The sequence below is a fragment of the Corvus moneduloides genome, chromosome Z (assembly GCF_009650955.1).
Source record: "Corvus moneduloides isolate bCorMon1 chromosome Z, bCorMon1.pri, whole genome shotgun sequence".
Taxonomy (NCBI): domain Eukaryota; kingdom Metazoa; phylum Chordata; class Aves; order Passeriformes; family Corvidae; genus Corvus; species Corvus moneduloides.
The window spans coordinates 1,993,233-2,014,932 of record NC_045511.1 but is presented as its reverse complement, the minus strand read 5'-3'; the positions used below and the strand labels follow the sequence as shown (position 1 = coordinate 2,014,932).

At 51.0% G+C, this 21,700-nt stretch overlaps 1 protein-coding gene across 6 annotated transcripts in view; it reads left to right on the top strand.

Moving 5' to 3' along the window:
- CTIF (cap binding complex dependent translation initiation factor) overlaps positions 1–21,700 on the top strand; it is a 149,161-nt gene that overhangs the window by 112,751 nt on the left and 14,710 nt on the right. For all 6 annotated transcript variants that reach the window (XM_032095656.1, XM_032095655.1, XM_032095661.1 and 3 more), the window contains one exon: positions 15,320–15,475. In XM_032095656.1, coding sequence (XP_031951547.1) covers positions 15,320–15,475 — 156 coding nt within the window. The remainder of the gene's footprint in view (positions 1–15,319; positions 15,476–21,700) is intronic.

Below are 21,700 nucleotides of genomic sequence, written 5' to 3'. Positions count from 1 at the left end.
TAGAACATCCTGAGCTGGAAGGGACACACAAGGATCATGGACTCCAACCCCTGACCCTGCACAGGCACCCCAACAACCCTGAGAGTGCTGTCCAAATGCTCCTGGAGCTCTGGCAGCCTCGGGGCCGTGCCCATTCCCTGGGGAGCCTGGGCAGTGCCCAGCACCCTCTGGGGGAAGGACCTTTTCCTGATATCCAGCCTGACCCTCCCTGACGCAGCTCCAGCCATTCCCTGGGTCCTGTCCCTGGTCACAGGGAGCAGAGATCACTGCCTGACCCTTCTCTGCACCTCACAAGGATGCTGTAACTGCAATGAGTCTCCCCTCAGTCAGTTTCCAGGCTGAACAGACCAAGTGGCCTCAGCCCCTCCTTGTATGGCTTCCCCTCCGACGCTTCCCCTCTAGTCCCTTGAGACTAATCGTGTGGGTTTTGGCAGAGGTTGCACTTGGGTCTCAGTGGCCTTGGTTGGGTTTGAGATGATTGGTGTGACCATTTATAGAGGGGGTCAGCCAGGAAAGTGGCCACAAATCCATTGCTGTCATCCCAGGTGGGGGATGGCAGAGGAGAATTTAGGCTGAAGCATTTCTTGGGATGTAGACATTGTGGCATGAGGTACTGGAGAGTTGATTGATTCCCCTTAGTAAATGTAGGTGCGGTGTGAAGTGTTTGCCAAGCTGTGCATGAGGTTTTGAGATAAATGAGCTGAAGTTATTCCTGTCCTCTAGGCTTTTTAGTCTGAGCAAACAACCTCCCAGTGACAGCAGCCCTTTCAGCATCACAGTGCTCTAAGTTGTAATGATAGACACTGGGTGGATACTGTGGGAACTGGGATGTGGAAGTTGGTTGGACTCAATGATCTTAGAAGTCTTTCCCAACCCTAATGGTTCTGTGATGTTCTGTGTTATTCTAAGTAATGCACTAATGGTTAATGCTGAAAGGCAAATTTTTTTCCCTTCTCAACATGATTATTGGTGAAGAACAGTTTGTGGTTTGGCAGAGGTGGAGGCAGGAGGATCCAAGTGTGGCTGGAGAGCATCTGACCTGTGCACCATGTCCAGCACTGACTGCAAAAACCCATCAGTCCTCTTTCCATGGCTGTTTTTAATGTAATTTAGGTACAGATGGCCCAATCTGTGGCACACAAAACAGAGTGGTACCACTTGTCTCTGAAAGGGCATTGCCCAGCAAACACCAGAGAGGTTGCTTCACTGAGAGACTGGGGAAAAAAGGTCCCAGTGCCCCCGGAGCAGATCCTAAAGCCATACAGGTGTGGCCATACAGGTGTGTGTCTCACGTGCCACAACAGTGAGCTCAGCTCCACGGAGCAGCACCACATCCATCTCTCAGATCTGTGGATGAGCCAACATTGCAGCCTTTAGTTTCTCCTCCAGAAGAGTTGATGAGCTCTTCCCCCAGTGAGGTGGAGATTCAGTGGGGAAAGCCTCCTTGGCTCAAGCTGCTCTCCACGGCTCTTCTGTGCGGGTGAGGAACATCTTGGTGGTGAACCTCAGAATGGATGCCAGCTCCCCAGGAGCCTAGCACAAGCACAGAAATAACAAGTGATGCTGCCCTTGTGTAGACACCTTCATTTAGGGGTTTGCAGAAATCTGTAGAGCTTGGAAACCTTTCTTCCCTTACATTTCTGATATTGATCAGAGCATCAAACATCAAACTGTCTTGCCTTTGTAAATTACTATGGGACTCCCCCCAGCAAAAGCTTTGTGTAGCTTTGAAGAGATTTATTTTCTGTATGCCCAGGGAATTCAAAGGCAGCTCTAAATTCGTGCACACTCATATATCTATTTAGTGCTTGAAGGGGCACAGGGAATGTAGCCCCGTGGGTGGCTCCGAGGAGCATCCCCAGCTGCTGTGTCCTCCTGCTCTCAGGCACGGAGAAAAATAGTGGAAAGGAGATACATTCCCTGTTTTTTGCCGCAAGTTTTGACTTGTGTCTCTGGAGACATTCTCTAATTCTTTAGTGTATTGATTATTCTATTTTTATTATTTATTATCGTATCATTTTTATCACTTTATTCTTGTATTCAATTACTTCTTGCTTTGCTCCTGTGATAATATATATGCTTATTGCATATATATATGTTAATTATACATATATATAATAATTACATATATTTGCTTATGACATACATTAGCATTCTGTAACTTAAAATGTTAGTAATTTTTTTTTTAATTCTTACCATGATTCTGGGGGAGTTTTTTTTCCCCCTTCTTTCACACAGTCATCCAGGGCCAAACACAGCCCGTGCAAGTGTCGGCAGCAGGCAGGAGAGGGAGCCCGGGGAGCGGGCTGGCAGCCTGCCTGCACCGGCAGGTGAAGGGCAGGGCTGGGCATCAATTCGAGCTGGCCCTGCCTTTACCCCGAGCCCGGCCAAGCTCCCTGCCCGCAGTAACAGCGCTGGGCTTGGCCACGGGAGGCTCCAGGAGCCGCTGGCACACGGGTCCCGTGCGGGGCTGGGAGTTACTGGAGAGCCCTGGATTAAATGTCCGGCTGCGTGCTTTGAACTTGCCACTTCTCCCAAGCGGAACGGTGGCTGTTGGAAGCACCCGGCTGCTCTGCGGCCTTTCCACGGCAAGGCAGAGTGGTGGGGGCCAGGGAGCACCAGGCAGCACCTCTTTGGAGGGTGGTGGTGAGGTGAGGGAGGGGTTAGTGGAGCCCAAGATGTCAGGTTTTAACGGAGCGCAGAGAAAAAGGCATTTTTGCACTGATAGGAAGGAGGGGATGGGGACAGGAGTTGTGCCCCACAAGCACTAGGAGCTGTCTGGGCTGGGAGTAGTTGATCCAGACCCTAAATTAAATGAGCAGTAGGTTTGCACTGCACATCAGTCCTCAGTCCGAGGCCAGGGGTGGGTTTTGGGGATCACCTTGAGCTGCATCTGGAGGTGTGCACAGGGCTACTGACGTAGCAGTGGGCATCACAGGGGATGGCAAGGGGACTGTCCCCAGTGCTCTGCAGGTTACTGGGGTCTGGAGTCTGCCCAATGCAGCCACATTCATGGCTCTGCACAGGACAGGTGTTTAAATTAGACTAGCAGTGCATCCTACAGTTGAGAGTTTGATAGGAAGCAGGACTAATTTTCTAAAAAAAATCCCTTAGGGTTTAAAGATTGGTGCATTTGACTTTAATTCAATGTGCTGGTAAGGTTTTATACCTTATACCTCTACAATGCTCAGGTGTGTTGTGAAAAAACAGCCATCACCTTTACTCCATAAATTAGTGTGTGATTTCTCCTGGCTCCTTTTCACCTCGAAGGGGCCAAGATTTCAAGGCCACAGTGGGGACCAGCCTGTGCTCTAGCACATGATGGGACCAGAGGGATGGCACTTGGTGTCTCATTGTCTCTGCCGGGCAGTGGATGCCCTGGGCATCTTCCAGTGGTGGTGGGACCCAGCAGAGGCTCCTCGTGCTCATGCAGGTTGGTGGTGAAGAGTGTCAGGATCGCTCGTGGCCGAGCTGCTGCTGCCTGCTAAAAGCACAGCCGAGTTCAGAGCGTGGGGTTCATGCTGCGGTGGGACCCGTGCACACCCTGTACATGGGCTTAAGCACGGAGTAGAGGCTGTTCTGGGCTCTAGGTGGAGACTGCAGACTGCTGAGCCTGCCTGCATCCTGCCTGCAGCCCTGGGACAGAGCCAGGCAGCAGCCTCCTGCTGGGGTGGGCTCCTGGGTGCCCCCAGACATTGTTGGTGGGTGAGGATGCTGGGGGTCCTGGTAGAAACAGCAGAAATGGGAAAAAAAAAGAGCCTCAAAATCCATTTATCCATTGATGAGAGGTGAGGGAAGGCAGGGAGACATTTCAGTGCTGAGACCCCTCCAGATCGGGCTGAACTGGCATCAGCTCCTAATCTCTCGTTTGCTCCCAAAATGCTCAAACCCTCGGCATGTGGGAGTGTGTTCCTGTCAGCCAGGGGGCTCAGCTGGCCCGAGGCACCCTCCTCACAGACCATCTGCTCCTGCCTGCTTCAGCCCCAGTCCAGCTCAGGCTGCTGCAGCCACCCCCAAGGTGTGGATTTTGGGATGCTGCAGAGTTGGACGATCCCTGCTCCCCATACTCGCAGACAAGCTGCTGTGCCCAGCCCTGCTCTTAGCTGATTCCCTTCTCCTCACCTGGGCACAGGAGTTTTGGAGGCTCATCAGGACCCCGTGATGCATCACCCTGCCTGACACCCATCCCACAAACCCCACCCCACCCCCAGTGATTTTGTCAGGGAATGAAGCATCCTGCTGACACAGGAGCACCCTGGAGAAGCAAGTGCCAGGGACATCACCTCCTGTTCCAAGGCCGGGGCAGATGCATGTGCCAGCATGGGGTTTGGATAGAAGGATGCTGGAGAGGGAAGCACCTCTTTTTCTGCCCTGGGAAAGGGGGAAGATGAGATAACGTGCTTAAAGCAGATGTGCTTTGCCCATCCCTGGCTTTACTTGGACATAGGCCTGTAGCATGCAGAGGATGCTCTTGTGCTCTCCAGCAGGAAATCTCTTTAAGATTTTCTAACTGGGCCACAAGTTTCTGAACCAGATTCATTTCCCAGCCAAGTGAACCCGACTGCTGTGGTGGTTCCCAGAGGGATGGTCCCATGGGACCTGCAGCTTGAACACCCTCAGCATCCCCCGAGCACACTTAGGCTCAGGGTTTTTTCATTGGTGGGTATTCTGGTGTGTAGCTATGTCAGAATCTGGAACTGGAGAATCAGTGCTTTCACAAAATCCACATCCCCTTTCCTTCCCCTGTGGGGATGGTTTTGCACAGCCCCATCTTTTCCTGCTGCACACATTTAAGCAAAATTACAGTGGGAAGTGGCTTTGGTGGGTACTGGGAGCAGAGGAGCCAGAGGACACTTGAGGGGTGAGGAATGAGGCTTGAGAATTATTTCAGGTCCCTGTCCTACAGCTTGCCAGGCCTGTTGCTGATGCAAAACACAGAATCTAAGTCTTGGGGACAGGAGCAAACAATGCTTGGCTGGAGGATGCTGCCCTACCTTGACACATCCTCTGGTCTCATCAGCAGTGCTGCCAACCATGGGGTGTGCCCCCTGTGCTCTCTTTCCTCACTGAGCATCCCAAAACAGCGCTTCCTTTTCCCCTCCCAGTGACAAATTCTTCCACTTTTCTTGCTTCTTTGTTTTTAAATTACTAGTGCTCTAAATAATTTTTTTTTTTTATTAAAGAGGGGTTAAAAGAAGCATCTCTGGCAGTGCTGGGGATCCAAACCCAGTGATAAAGGCAGGCCGGACAGGGTTTGGAGCAACCTGGTCTAGTGGAATGTGTCCCTGCCCATGACAGGAAGGTTGGAATGAGATGATCTTTAAGACCCCTCCCAACCCAAACCATTCTGTGATTCTGTGCTAACACTTCCAGTCCAGGAGCAGCAGGAACTGAAAATGAGGACAGCGAGTGCAGTGTCCATCACCTAAGGAGGCAGTGGCAGGCTGGAAAAACAAAACTCTTTCTGTTTCTGCTTTGTTCATAAGAGCAAGGTGTGCTTCCTTGCATCTCTTTGATATTCCAGCCCTCCAGGGTTCTTACAGGGTGATGCTCACAGTCTGCCAACTTCAGGCAAAATACGCCATGGCAATCATGGACATCCCTTCAGAGATACAAAGGACGGAGCAATTGAGGGCTTTTGCACGTTGATGTTGTTTTCTGCATCACCCTTCTGTAATCTAAGCTTTCCCAGGACGGATAGGCAGCTTTGGAGTCATTGTAGGGTGCTCCATACCTGCATGCTCAGGGGATAAGCAAAAAATATTAATGCATCTTTCACATCCCGTAAAAGAAAAAAACCACCAGCCAAATATAACATTTCTTATAGCAAAAGCTCCCTGGCTACATAGAATTTGTAAATGTTGGCCTCTGAGAAAGATTTTCTGAGCTCCTTTGTGTAAATAACATTTTTTTAGCAGACTGGCACTTCATCTCCAGGTCTCAATTTTCAAGTGGTGGCTTGTTCTCCCCCATCCCAGAGCTGCATTTCCAGCAAGGAGATCCAGCACTGGTACACGATGCCGATCAGGTGCCTGGTGGTGGGAGAGACGTGGTGAAAAGCAGACAGAGGAGATAAGAGGGGTGACAGCCCCTTTGCTCTCCAGCGTGTTTGCTCAGCAATGCTGAGTGCTGGGCCAGAGCCACCACCTCCCTGCAGACTAAACAGTTGCAGTGTTTTCTCTCCCATGACCGAAAGAATTTAGTAAAGGGTCCCGGTATGAAACTTTACACGAACTCTGGGTGCCACGAATATCTCTGGCTGGGAGTCTGTTAACTCCTCCGGTTCCTTGATCATCCGCGCGGTTCAGTCCCGGGGCAGATGAAAGGAAGACCCATCCCACGATGGATTGGCCAGCTGCCTACAGGACCCCCTGTGCTCTCCCACCCACCGAGTTTTTGTGTGTCCATCTTTGCAGGTTTTTTTCTGCTTTTTTTTAAAGGAGACAGCCAAGAACTCTGGCCCATATGGAGCTCTGGAGTCCTCCAGTTCAGGAAAGACATGAACCTGTTAGAACGGGTCCAGGGGAGGATGTTCCCAGGGCTGGAGCCCCTCTGCTCTGCAGCCAGCTGCGGGGTGTTCAGCTGCACAAGAGAAGGCTCCAGGGAGAGCTCAGAGCCCCTGGCAGGGCCTAAAGGGGCTCCAGGAGAGCTGCAGAGGGACTGGGGCCAAGGCCTGGAGGGACAGGACACAGGGAATGGCTTCCCAGTGCCAGAGGGCAGGGCTGGATGGGATATTGGGAAGGAATTGCTGTCTGTGAGGGTGGGCAGGCCCTGGCCCAGGGTGCCCAGAGCAGCTGTGGCTGCCCCTGGATCCCTGGCAGTGTCCAAGGCCAGGCTGGACAGGGCTCTGAGCAACGTGGGACAGTGGAAGGTGGCAGTGGGTTGGAGCTAGATAACCTTTAAAAGTCCTTTCCAGCCCTGATTCTATAATATCTCATGCCCCTTGGACTTCTTTATAGCCACCTCTGTGCTATGGATGTCCATCCAAAGGTTGTCTGCTCTCCTGTGCTACCCAGCTCGGGGGCTTCCACTTCAGGGACAAGTTTTGGGGATGTGAGAAGCCCCTGAGGCCTCATTCATCCATCAGTCCTGGCTTGCAGAGAAGAAGAGGCCAAGCCTCAGTGTCTTGCCCAGCTCAGCAGATGGGTGGTCCCAGTCCCACTTCATGGTGAACACCAGCAAGAGGGCACTTCCTAGGAGGGTCTTAGCATCCCACAGGAGAACATCCTGCTGCCAGCTACCAGGCACTCAGGAAAATCCCTTCGTGGACCAAACTGATGTGAGCCAGGAGTGCCTGTGCAGTAAAGCTCCTGATGTCAAACAGGATTAGCTGCCTGCCTTTCCCTGCCCGGTTTCATTCATTCACAAGCAAGCTGGCCTTTCAATGGACACAGCTTCATTTCCAGTGCCAGTGGAATTCCTCCAGCCCTGGTGCCTGGACAAAGGAGCACCTGCCTCCGTGGTCAGTTTTCCTCCTCTTATATCCCTCTTTCCAAATTTGGCCTGTCCCCATAGATCCCTTTCTATGTCCACCTTATAAAGAGGACACATTGCATGTGCAGAATTTAAAATAAGAATGCATCCTGCTGGCAAAATCCAGCTGGTCCCTGCTGCATCCTCCTGGGCTGCAAGGCTGGGCATCTCCAGACATGGCATTTGAAAGCAGGATCCATCTCTCAGCCGCAACTGGGGTCCCAGTCATCACCTCAGCCTGGTGTTGGGAGTGGGATGAGCATTTTCTCAGGCACAGAAGTGGTCTCTGAACAGATTTGGGGATGGTGCTGGGGTTCAGACCCTGCTGCATTGCGGAGAAGGGTTTGCAAACTGCCCGCCAAACCATCTACACTCATATGAAGCAGCCCAAAAATAGGTTTTTGTGATATTTCTTGAAACCATTATGCTTTTACACTGAGCTTGTGCTATGAGGAATACAGCCCATGGGATGGGAGATTTATATCAATATATTTTTCCATGGAGTGGGGGTATCAGCACTGCTGTGGGTGCTGGGATGAGCAGGGATTTGCTGTGCTTGATCCTCTCTCTTCCTACCATCTCCATGTAGCTAGGAGGGAATTGCTGGCCTAGGGGTGGGATGCTCTAGAGGGCATGGATTCTTTGTCTCTGTTTCAGGGGGAGGACTCCCAGTGTCTCCGAAATTCCAAAGGTAGCCCAAGGCTTCCTGTGCACACTCATAAAGGCAAAGAGCACATCACTGCCTCGAGATTCCCACTGTACTGGAAAGTGCAGGAATAAGATGAATATAGCCAGGATCTCCTGCACTGCTGCAGAAGAGCAAGGCTGCCGAGGGGGAGCGGCCTCCTCTGGGCGTTACATGGGGGGTCTGCAGGGCTGGTCAAACGGGTGTCCTGGCTGCTCTGCTGGCAACCCAGCAAGGAAATCAATTCGTGTTTCTCTGTGGTCCCTTGTCTCCCCTCCAGCCCCTCTCCGTGCAACTGAGAGATTGGCTTGTGAGTCTCAGACACGTGAGTAGCTCCCCGTGTCTGTGTGTCCTGCAGATGGCAGGTCTGTCCCTTGCTCACTGCAACGTCTGGCTGATGGTGTTTTGCTGTGTCTGGGTTCGTGGGATAACAGGTCTTTAAGGTGATGATAAATTGCTGTTACCCAGCTGAGCTGACACCCTGGCACATGTTTGGGAACCCAGAAAGGTGTGAGATAGGAAGGACAGCAATAAAAATTAAGTGACGAAGAAGGCAACTCTGTCACCTGGGTGGTGCTGGAGGAGGCACTGGCAAACATCCAGGACAAAATGGTGATTGCTGTTGGTTGTGTGCAGACCAGGCTACTGAATCCACCCTCCTGGTCTTCTCAGAGCTTCCACCCAGACAGTGCTCCAAGATCTCTAGCAGCTGAGAGGTTAGCAGCAAAACTTTTATCAGCACATCCATCATTATGCTCCCACCAGGGTGATTTAAACCTCTAAATCAATAATTAACTGCTCTCACCTCTGCAGCCCTTCAAGGACCTGACAGGCATTGCTGTCTGAAGCCATGAGACACCCACATTGGGTGGTTTATTGCTGCTGATCCCAGATTTGGAGCTAGATGGAGAGGTTGGGGTGAGACCAGGAGGCAGGAGGTTCAAGTGACCACTCGCCTGGTCACCTCAGGGTGTTTGTAGACATGGGAAGTATCCACAGCTACTGTTGGCTCTGGTCATCAGCTGCCTCAGTTACCCAAACCTGGGAATGTAAAATTGATTATGTTTCTTGTCCTGGGAGTTTGCTTAGCCCCTGCTTTAGAAAAACCAGGAGTTTTCTGACCTTACTTTCCCTTCATGCCCAAATCCTTCTGAGAGGAGTAAGCACTGTGTCTGCCTCATGGATGCAGAATCTTTGAGTTGTTCTTGCCGATGTGGAAGAATTCCATATCCCTGGAATTGTTCAAGGCAGGCTGGATGGGGCTTGGAGCACCCTGGGATAGTGGAAGGTGTCCCTGCCCATGGCAGGGGATAAAACGAGATGAGTTATAAGATCCCTTCCAACCCAGACATCCTGTGATTCTGTGAGTTGGTCAGTGACATCTAAGGAAAGTTAGAAATCATCTGGCGGGGGGATGGTGCGTGGTAGGTGTCTGTGGGGTGGTAGTCACAGTCCTGGTAGCCTGGACCTTCACCATCTGGTGCATTTTGGAGCCCTCTGTGATTGAAACAGTTCACAGAACTGTGGCCATCATAAAGTCAGATCCACGTTGAAGGCCACTGGTAGGATTCCCTGCTTTTCCCAAAATGGCCAAAACATCCTGAGAAGATGTTCAAATGGTGCAGCTCCAGCATGGAGGAAGCGACGTGATGAAAGCCTGTGGGAGTGAAATGCCTCATGGCTGGGTGAAGCCAGGACCTCTGCAAGGCTGGGCACAGGGTGTCATCTGTAATTTAAAAGCTTTAGCTGCTTTAAATGTCAATAGCTCCTTTGTTGCAGTCATAATAATTGCCGTGATTCGCATGTCTTGGTCACACGCCCCAGAGCACTTCGCAGAGGAAGATGAGCAAATCATTCCCGTTTGTTGCCGGATGGGAAATCAGGGTACAGAGGTGATGGCAGCCCACACAGGGCTGGAAATAAACCTCAGTCTCCTGTGCTGCTGTTCTCCAGGTTCTGCGTGGGAGCTGTAGGCTCAAAGCAGGTTTTCTGTCGTCACCTTACTCTGCTCTGTCTTGTCTCCATGCTGGCAGTAGCATGGGCAGGGACGGTGTGGTGGGATCTCCATGGGGTTCTGTCCTTGGGTGCAGGCAGAGAGGCCAGGAGTGGGTGGCTGGAGGAAGGGCAGAGCCCATGGAAGAGCTGATGGTCCCACTTCATGTCCCACCACCTCCAGCAGAGGTGTTTTTGTAGTGTTGTCCATGAAGTGAGACATTCCCAGTGGAGCTGTGGGTGGTACAGAGGAGCTCAGTGAGACCCCACAAATCCATGGGCAGAGGTGTTTGATCCCTCCCTGGTGCTGTTTGTCCAGCACCTCCTGAGCTGCTCCTGAATGCAAACCACTCATCTCACAGGTCTATACTCCTCAGGAAGCAAAGCTGCACACCAGAGTGTCCTGCAAGTCAGGACACAAATACATGTAGTATTTAAATTCTAAGCAGGGAATAATGCAGTGATGTTAATTGTGCAAAATGTGGTTTATGGAGCCCTTTCTAGGAAGGTTTGTGCTTCTCCAGGACAGCAGTAAGGGACAGAGGCTGTCCAACCTCTGCCCACCAGCTCCCTCCTCCAACCCACTGCATTTGTCTCGGCCCTTTCCCAGCAGCCATTTAGGGCTCCAGGGTTTCGCAGAACATTGCCAGTAAGATCAACTATTTAGCACAGCCCATCTCAGCTTTTTATATAGCTCTTAGCACGGATATCTAAGCATCATATATTTCTTTTTGTGCAGTATTTCTGACTCAGTATTTCCTGCCTCCTTGACAATGACTGAGTAAACAGCAGAGCTGCCAGAGGAAGAACCCTGTGTTCACAGAGCAACAAGCCCAAATGTGTCTCTTTTTTTTTTCCATCAGAAGGTGGCGATGCTTAAATTAACCCTCATTTTTATCCCTCACTAAACTTTTGCCCTCGAACTTGCTGCTGCCAGAGTCAGCCATGGGTCGGTGGGCCCAGATCTGGGGAAAAGTTATTTGGAACTTGTCTTTAAAAAAGGGTGACTAACTCCCAAGGGAAGAATTTTCAGCTGCAGCTGTCTGAGCTGGGGTGAGGGCTTAGATCTGATGGCAAAATGCTGCTTCTCATCCCACCTGACTCTGCTGCCCACCAAAAATGTTAGAGGATGGATTTGCCTGCTCTCCCACAGAGTGGCCATTCCTCTTGGCTCTTCTAGCTTGCTCCTAGTCTCTGAAAGGTCTCATGTCCCCTGTCATGAGCCAGTGTTGCATGAACTGCATCTGTACTGGGATGGGGAGTGGGCTTTCACTGGGCTGCAAGAGTGGACACCCCCAGGATAAAGGCATTTTGAATTTCCATTACTGGCAGGAGCTTCAGCCAAGCTTACAAAGGATCCCACAGAGGATGTCAGAGGTTTTACTGAGCCCTGGGCCATCTCTGTGATGTGTGAACACAGGCCACCCTGACCTACCCATCGCACACGGTGAGGCCCAACATGATGAACATGCTTAGCCTTCAGATTTATGCCCCAAACTTGTCCTGTATGAGAACTCTTTAGAGGTCCCCTTGGCATCCCCCTACTTGCCACATGGTTTCCCAATGAATTCTTCTCCCAAACCAGGCAGAGAAGGGAGGCCAACCCTGCTACCTGGTATAAATACATTTTATTTTAAACTATAGGCACTGAAGGAAGGTCATCCAGTAAACACACCCAGATTATCTACAGGCCAGAGCACCCCCAAATTAGTAATACAATTTGTGTTTAAAAATACAGCCAAACTGATGAAAGATAATTTGCTTACTGCTCTGACATCACCACCTAAGCATGGGGCAAGCCAATCCACAGGTTATTTTTATATAACTCCGTGAGGCATTTCCAGAGCAAATAAAGTTCAATGGGCAGGGCAGTGACCCGGCTGTCTGGTTCCAGAGCTTTTCAGCCCCCTCCAGGCTCGTCACTGGTGTGTGGAGGTCTGTGGGTCAGGGCACGGCTCCATCGGATGTGCCCCGGGCACACAGGACGTGGGGTTTGTTCTCTGCCGGCCGGCTCCTCACCTCTCCCACGTGCTGGCTCTGGCTCATCCGTTTGGGTTGCACAGCTTTTGGAGCTGCTCTACGTGTTCTCAAAGGGTCGCAGGGCCTGCTGTGGGCATGGCTGGCCTGCAGCAGGTGAGTCACACGTGTAACTCCGTTAATCAAACAACCCAGCTGAGCCTCGGTGATGGCAGTGGTCTCCTCAAACACCCCAAGGCAGATGGGGCACCTCTGCATGGGTGGCACTCAGTGCACACCGTGGTACGGGTCAAACCTGCTCGCTGAAGGCCAAATTTAAGCACAGAGCTCCCTGGACCACCTTCCTGGTGCATGCTGAGACACTGGTGTAGCACCATCCTGAGGCAGATGGGTTTCTCAGGATGCTTCAGGATACCTCTGGCACTGCAAGTCCAGCTGCCATGGAGGTTCCTGCCAATCCCAGCTCTGGCCTGTAGGCAGGCGTGGTCCAGAAAATTTCCTCCCACTGGTGAGATGCTCTTCCTACTTTGTCAGAGGAATCAGTGTCACTCCCCTCCTTTTGCAGAACACGTGCAAATCACCTCCTTTTGCAAAGTTTGGCCCAAGCTGAGTCTGCAAATGGAACAAAATTGTTCCCTCTGTGGCTTCGCATTCTGGGTGGAAATGTCCTCGGGGCCTTCTGCATCCATCCTATATTCCATCCCCCTCTCCCATCCTTCGTGGGGGTCCCTCAAAGTCTGCACAAGCTTTCCTGTGACTGGAGGAGGGGGAACCTCAGACCGTTTTCTTTTACAAGGATCTTCTTACAGCTGCAAAGGTGGGGCAGTGTTCATTGATGTCTCTGCATCACCCACCAGGTGCCACAGGATGAAAAAAGGAGGGTGATGTGTGGTGGAATCCTTTCCTGCCTGGCTCCTATCCCAGGCCTCATGAGTTTGGTTTGGTTTGCTGGTTGGTTTATGGAATTTTGGGGGGTTGGTTGGTTTGATGGAGTTTTTTTTACAAAAGATAACCATTTTTAAAGGAAGATGTTGAAGTGTCGGTTTTCTCTCTTGCAAGGGTGCAGAGCAGGGCATGTTTGAAGCAGGAACAAGAAGGAGCAGAATTTCCTGCAGTGGTTTTTATTCTTGCCCAGTAATCTGGGACTGCAGAGCCCGTGCAGTTATCCCAAGCTGCTAGGAATTTCACAGCATGCCCCAGAGATCCCAAAATACAGCACAGCTCCCCAGGTATATCAGTGTGGAGCTTCCAGGTCCAGGCAGGACAGAAGGTGCTGAAGGGCATCCAGGCTGGGAGGGTCAGGATGGGTTGGGGGCTGGAGCTGGCTGGGCTGCTGCATGAGACAGTGCCAGGAGATGCAGAGGAATCCAGAAAAGCTCCAGGGTTCCAAGGGAGCTTTTTGTGCTCTACATGGGTGGATGGGGCAGATGAGGGGCATGTGATGCTCTTGCCTGTTTTTTTAATTTCTCAGTAATCAGGATATCATGTCTCTTTGACTTTTTATTTTTGCATTAAAAATCAATTGAAAACTCCAGGACAAGTAATTGAGTAACCCTGGGGTGATAACCTGAGCTGGCAAATAACTCTTCCATTACTGCCCAGGGACTGGCTGGTTAATGAAAGGATGAACTCTGCAAACTCCCCTGGAGAGTCTGGGGAGACCCAGCAGGATTTGGCTGCAGGTTGACTTCGAAGTCGCAGACACAGTTGGGCAACTGACTTATAGAAATGGGTGTAGAGAGGAATTAGTCATCGCTGTTTGGTTAATAAGTGCCTCAGCTATTTTACAAGTCTTTTTTCCTGCATATGCAAATTCATATTTTATTTTTCCTTTTGTAGTGAAACATATAAATAGCTCCTGCCTTGGATCTTCTGTGCATGCAGTTGTGTCTTGAAAATAATCATCATGCTTTTGCCTGGCTTTCTTTAGCAGCTGCTTCACTTTCCTTTGTTCTAAAAGGAAGACCTCCTGTGTGTTGTCCAGGGCAAGAGAGCAAACTTTGGTGTGGTGGCTTTTTTATCTCCCCAGCTTTGCAGAGAGCAGTTGCAGGTCAGAGCATTTGCAGCAGCAAAGCCCTTTGTCTCAGGCAGTAGGAATAAACTGAGATGAAAAAGATAGAAGGTAATTTATTTAGTTGCTGGATTTCAAAGGTTGTGCAACCTGCACTGGGAGCAGGCAGTGTGGAGAACGAACTTGTCCTCTTCTTCTTCAGTGTTCCCCTGCTTAGTGTCTACTAAATTTTAGTACCAAGGAAAGGTCTCTATGGAGACAGACAAGCAAAGTCGCATGAGATGTCATGCAAGAACCTCTGCAGCATCTCTTAGGGCCCAGGGAAACCTTCTTGACTCTGAGCACGATGCACTCCCTTGTGCCATCCTCTAGAAGGCTTTTTATTTGCTTTTCTGTGTTGCCTTGTGCTCTTTGCCACACGCTTCCATCACATACCTCCCTCTTCATACCCTGCTTTTGGACAAACCCCTCCTTTCACCCGAGCTGGAGGTATGATGGAGAGGCAGCTATTTCCCTGTGTGCTTCCTCCTGATGCTGATCCATAAATCACGTCACTGGGATAATCCTTAGTCATAGCAACCATCAGCTCAGGCGCAGGGTGACCTTTTAATGCCAAGCCCAGGCTGCCCTGATCTTCTGGTCAGGCAGGGAGCCAGTCTCTGCCATTATTTTGTGAGACGCCAGAGAGCAGCCAGACCATTAGGATGCTCCTGGCCAGACACTGGGTCTGCTGAAGATACTGGAATAAATGGGCTGGGCAGGTCAACCTGGACCACCAAGCCCAGCACGGCCACCAGCATTTCCTCTGCATTTTATTTAACCTCTCTGTTGCTGCCTTGATTCGGTCCTGGTGGTGCATACAGAAAAGAGTCCCCGTGTCTGTCAGGGGGGACAGTGGGGCGCAGGGGACGCCATCTCTAGTGCAAGCTGTGGCAGTTATTGCAGGAGTTGGTGCTATTTCTACAGTACCTGCTTTCTGGTGGCTTTGCTGTGTTGAAATTGCAGCCGCTCCGCACGCATTGAGTAATCTCCCCACTGTTACTAAAGAGTCAGTCTGTCTGTCTGTCCTCCCCCCACCCCGAGTTTCAATTTCCTCCTAATTCCCTCTCTAGACAGCCGTTGCCTCTCCCGTGGTGGTGCGGTGTTGCTGATGCAGCCTCTTGTCTCTGTGCCTCTTGCAGAAGGATTTCTCCATGCGGGAGGAGCTGCAGCAGCGGGACGTGGAGCGCTGGCTGGGGTTCATCACCTTCCTCTGCGAGGTCTTCGGCACCATGAGGAGCAGCACCGGGGAGCCCTTCCGAGTCCTCGTCTGCCCCATCTATACCTGCCTCAGGGAGGTAAATGCCTTCCCACTTCGTCCTTCCCCACCAGTGGGACAAGCTGTTGTGTTGCTGTGTGGAGATGCCCGTGGCCCATGGACAACACTGGAGAGGCTGTAGCTGCCCCTGGATCCTTGGAAGTGTCCAGGGCCAGCCTGGACGGGGCTTGGAGCAATCTGGGATAGTGGAAGGTGTCCCTGCCCATGGCAGGAAGTCAGAACTAGATGGAGGATCTTTAAGGCCTTCCCAGCCCAAACCATTCTAGGATTCCATCTTTGCTTTGTAATTCCTAGAGGTTTGCTCTGCTTACACTTCTCACTTCAAAAGTACCCATATCTGCAGGGATGCTTGGCTCTTCCTGCACGTTGTCTTTCTGCTCGTTAAAGCACAATATTTAAAGCTCGCACTCCCTTTGTCCAGGGGTTAGAAAGGACCAACAGTTGGAATGGCAAACCCAGCACTGGAGTTTGCAAATCCCAGTGTTGTGAAAATCCCCACCTAAGCAACTTAAACAGTTTCTTAAAACAGGTGAAGATACCTGAATAGATGAGACAGACTGAGAGGAGGAAGGAGGGAGAGAAATGAGGGCCCTAATGTCCTTAGACCCCACCCAGTGCAACAGAAACCCAGCCCTGTCATCAGGGTTGGAGATTTTTCAGAACTTGAGCTCCCCGTGGCTCAGGGTGGTGGCGGAAACCTCAGTGAGTACCTACAGAAAAGACAGCTCAAGTGTTAATGTTCCATAGAGGAGGAGAGGGCTTCCCTCCATCCTGTTTTAAAAATGGTTTTGTCTCCTGCTGGTGCCTTTAGAAGACTTTCTGAGAAAAACCCGCCTCGTTTCCCAGAGTTGGAGCTGTGAATCTCAAATTTTCAGTGGTGCTTCTGTCAGGCCATAAATAACTCACTGTAAAATAAGTTCTCCGCTAGACTTCGGGCAAGGGAAGGATAAAGAAAGTGCTGGTGATGACTTTTTTTACATGCATGGGAAGTTTCCTCTGAATGCAAACACACCATAAACATTTTGTCTGGGTGGTAGTACTGTGGGCAGGGTTCACAGATGGTGACTGGAGTGGTGAGGAGTGCGGGCCTCATGATGAGACACACATATCCAGAGGAGGAGATGGGAGAGGGATGCTAAGAATAGCCCAACTTCCCCAAAATCTCTGCCCACTGAGGTATGTGTCACCTTCTGGGGAAGATCTTGACGTCTAGCAAAGCCCCCGTGCCCATCCACTTCCCATCGTAATCGTGACACAACACAGCCCTCATTCTGCCAGAGTTTTTCCCTGCCCACTCCCATCTGCCCTAGCCATGCTGTCACTGTCCCTCTTGTCACCTTTCTGCTCTGTAGGGACATGGTGGTGATCTAAAGGTGTGCAGAAGGAGGTGAATTTAATGTATCAGGGATATTTTTTGCTACAGGGCAGCTCCATAAAAAGATTTACTAATTATATCAAGATGTCATGCGTAAATTTGCTCTTAAAAATACATTTCTGTTCCTTAGCAGGACAGGTCTGTCCCTGTGGTGTTGTTTGTCACAGATGACTTTACTAGGTGATCTTTAATAGCGAGGTGATCTTTAGGTCTCTTCCAACTCAAGCCAGTCTGTGACTCTAGGAAGACTCTTAGCTTAGCTGACATGGGTGAGCCTGACTCTTCTGGCTCCCCTGCCCTGAAATGGTTGGTCTGTGACTGCTCTCTCTCTGCAGTGCTCTGACCTTGGTTCATGCCATCTCTCTTCCATGGCTTTGGAATGGGTTTTCATCCTGACACCTTTTTTTGCCATTGCCAGCTAATCCTGCTGCACAGGGCTAGCCCAGGGGAAAGGACCACCTATTTATTTATCAGCAGTGACAAGCTCTGAGATGATTGCCAGGGCCAAAGACAGGCTGTAGACACAGCCAAGGAGGTGGTGGGGTGCTCTTCCAGCTGCACCCAGGAGAGGACAGGGACATCTGCACAGGCTGGCCCTGCTGGGTGCTCTGTGAGAATGTGGAAAGTCCCTGACTGTGCAGAGTGCTCAGCCCTTGGTGATCCCCATGAACCACATGGGTTGTGTCCCAGCAGAGCAGGGGGTGTAACCACGGCCTGTAAAGCTTGGGACTCCCACGTGCCTCAGGACAGATTCACAAGGTGTAGTAGCACTCACAATGGGTTTTTTTCCCTTCTGCTGATCAGAGCATATGTCCCCATGTACATGGCTCAGCCCCTCATCCCTAACTCCCTCCATGTTGGGTATTCCCCAGCAATCTCCCTCTGTGCTCCCCACAGTCCTGCATAAGTCCCTCTGCCTCCATCCACCCATCCTTTTACCATAAATCATTAGCAGAGGCAAGATAACATCTTTCCCTCTGCCTGTCCTTTCAGCTCCTCTTGCTTTTTAGTTTCTCTTTTTTTTTTTTTTTTCTTTTTCTCTTTTCCTTTATAGCTGTGGCAGACTCAGCTAAAGGTCAGCAAGGCGGTGAGCAAGAGGAAAGGGAAAATTGCCTGATGACTGAGGCAAGAATGTCTCTTCCCTTCCCCGTGCAAAGCTTCCTCTCTCCAGCTCCTTTCCCCCCCAAATAAAAGCTTATTCACACCATCATTAGCTGGGTTGGAGGGAGTGAGGGTGGCTGTGAGGACATCGGTTCTGGGTGGGGAGGAGCTAGGGACATGGCTGGGGCATTGGGTGACAATGTGTTGTTTATTGATCAGTGTGGATGGGTTGGTTTTGTGGGCTGGGAAAGAAAAAAAAAAACAAATACAAGTTCATTTAAGGTGAGGCTGGAGTGATAAATGCTGGGGTTTGCTGGCTGATCGACCCGGCACCCATCGCTGTCCTCGGGGAAGCAGCCAGGCCTCCGTGTCTCAGCAGTGGGTGGTAAACCATGGCAAAGGAAATTTGGGTCAGGGCTGCCACCTCGCCCAGGCAGAGTTTTGGGAACCAAAGGAGTGGCTGTGCCCCTTGGCACAAGCAGAGTCCAGACCAAGTCCCCCTCCCGTGTGGGCTCTGCTGCACCCTCATCCATCACTTGAGCTTGAAACCAGGGGAGAAGGAAGGGACTTGCCATCACAGCCCACACTGTGACAGCATCTCCCAGGAGCAGAATTCCCTACCAAATGAAAAGGTTTAATTTCCATGACTATTCCGAGGGGTTTAGGGTGGGGTTTGTGCAGGCTGAGAGTGTGTCCTCACAGTGAGGTCTGGTAAGGTCAGCGTTAGGATTTTAGGCAAAGAGATGGTTTGCCAAGGGAAGTAAAAGGTGGATCCAGCTCTCATTAAAATGGTGTAATGGAGCACAGTGCATTTGGATGGTGGTTTGGACCAAAACATGTTTTTCTGCTAGGAACAGTGCATATTTTAAGTTGGAGAAAGGCAATGGATGCCCAAGGTTGGCCCAAAGACCTGGAGACAACTGGGGAAAGGAGGAGAGCCCTTTGCAGATGAGAACGATTGCAGCCATCAGATCTGGGAAGCCTGGGAAAAGAATAACAAAGCAGAGATGTTAAATAGAAATAAAAGCGCTTTCCTCCCATTCTTCCCTCAGAACTTCGGGGAATCGAGGGCGAGCTGGAAGAAGGCATTGTTCCTGGGATAAAGGCTTTCCCCAGGGATGGTTATGCTGCAGCCAGGGCACTGTGGGTTTGACCCTTGCCTGCTCCCAGACCTTGCTGGTCTCACTTGGGACCAGTGGTGGCATCTTGCAGGACCCCATTGTTCCATTAGGCTTTTATCTGGTGAAAACACTTTCAGCAGTATTAGGAAGTTGTCCCATCTGCTGTGCATGATGGTCTTAAGCAAGAGGGATGTCCCACTCTCTCCTTCCAGCCCTATAAGCCCTCTTGACTCTGGCCTCGCTTCGTTTCACAAAACCTCTCTAAATTTGTCCCTGAACATCTCCTTCTGCCCTTTCAGGATGGTGAGATGTGAACATGCTGACATCCATCCTGCTCCAAAACCTCTGCCCCATGCCCAAACACCAAGGACCATGCTGAGGCATGCTCCAACAGTGCGTCGTATTGCATGTCCCCCAAAACCAGGAGAATAACCAAGGGACTTTGGTTCTTGCAGCCTGGCCATATTTCTTCTTTTCTGTGGCTTTCGGCAGAGTCAGCAAAATGGAGAAATTGGGTGGTTAAGGCGAGGGAGCAGCAAATGTCAGTTGAACCATCAGAGCCCTGTGTGCAGTGCAAGAAGTGCCCCGTGGGTACTGAAGATGTAGAGATAATAAATAATATTATTTGCCATCTATTGTTCACTGATTGTCACCACTTTTGCCTTCCCTAAGGATGGCTGGAGCTGGCTGTCCCTCATCCAGCTCTGTGCTCCCATGTCTGTGTGTGAGTCAGCAGGGTGGCCATGGGCCACCACAGCTCAGTGCCCTCCCTGCTTCATCCCCTGGTGCTGCTGGGGAGGAGGAGCATTAGGACTAGATCCCGAGGGGCTCAGCCCAGCTCTAGGTGACATCTGAGCTCTGCAGGGAAGGAGGGATCACAGCCAGTGTGGCTGTTGATGAGTGCTGTTGGGAGGTTTGCCTCCTCTGGTGTCTGTCTCATCCTCAGCAGATGTTGTTGGGACACCAAGGAGGTGGCCCTGGGGCTGGGAGCTGCCACCTCTCTGCCAGACCTCTGCCAGGAGCAGCCAATTCCAGCCCGGGTGGCTGGTGCCAAGTGCTGTTTGGATGCGTTTGTTTGTTCTTACGATGCCATTTAGCAGCCAGGTAACCTGAGCAGTTGCCTATGGCAGCAGAGCAGGAGGATGAAAAATCTGTCTCAATGGACTCAGGCTTAAAGTGATGCCATGTGGCAATAATGCCACTGTGGTCCCTCGAGGCACCTCACCAGCTGGTGTCCCACACGGGCAGGCAACACAGGGAGGGCTCTGCCACCTCTCATGCCCCATAATAACCCTATTCCCACCCCTTACCCATGTCCCTGTGCTCTTCTCCTGCACAGGGCTGATTTTTTGTTGAAAGTTTTAAGTTTCCTCTTGACACTTTCCTTCACCCCACTGAGGTCCCTCTCACTGGCATTTCCTTGAACACATTTCAGTACATCCCAAACTTGCTGTCACTTCCAAAGTTCACAAGACTGTGCTGCTCAGCTCCTCCAGGTCATGGATAAGGATGCTAAATAGGGCAGGTCTGGGGATAACAACTTGGTAGTCCTCATCTCCGGCCTTTAGGCAGAGTTGAGTTGGAACCTAGTGGCTACAACCCTCTGAGCCCAACCATCCAACCCGTGTTTTTACCCATCCAGTTGTCCTGGCTTGGATACAAAGGGACTGGGTCTCAGGGGTGACAGGGAGCTGCCTTGGCACCATTCCCCTCTGAGCCCCCCAGGTGCCTCGGACAAGACTATTGGGGCAGGTTCAGAGCAAACCCCAGGAAGCAGCTCATCACAGAAGGACTAATTAAACTGCAGAACTCCTTCAAGCAGGACCAGTTCACGGAGATCCCTCCAGCTTGAGAGGGTTATTGCTGCTGAGGCTGGGTGTGTACCCTGGGGTATCCCCATAATAGGGATGTGGTCATTGGCCTGACCCAAGACAGATGCTTTTAGGGTCTTAATACCAACCCTGGGGACCGAGGGCAGCTCCCAGGCACTGTGAATCAGCGGGGATCAGACCCGGCAGGCTGGCAGCAGGCAGGACAGTTGCTTCTCTGCAGGAGTTGTCTCCTACCTCCAGTCTGGTTGGCAGAGACAGTCCCATTTCAGCATCGTTTAAAATCTTGGCATGCTCCCATCGCTTCCCTGCCTTGGTACACACTGCTAACTGAAAGCCTCGGGGTGGTGGTGCAGGGAGGATAAATACTCCCCATCTAATTGCCTTCCCCCCACGTCTGAGTCTGCGGTGCAGCGTGTAGACGGGTATCCACTCCCCTCCCTTCTCTTCGTGCCTGTTATCTCCTGGGGCCATGCTGCGTAATTTAGCAAAATATTCTAACACGGTAATTAACGTCTGAACTTCAAGAGGGCACTGCCTTTTCACTGTCTCCTTCAGAGGAAGAAAAAGGAAAACCTTCCCGGCTGCAGTCGGATGAGCGAGGAGGGTGGTGCTCTTTGGAAAAGAAAATTGTATCTTTTAACGTGGGTTGTGTTGGGTTTTGTTAATCACTCTCACTTTTTAAAAAGCATCAGCCTTTTGAGTCAAAAAAAGGGTCTTTGACAGTGTAATGAGATGCTGGGATTTTTAGTATTATTCTCCGAGTCAGAGAATGAAACAGAATTTTTGCTTTATCAAATGAGCAAAGGCACCAAGGG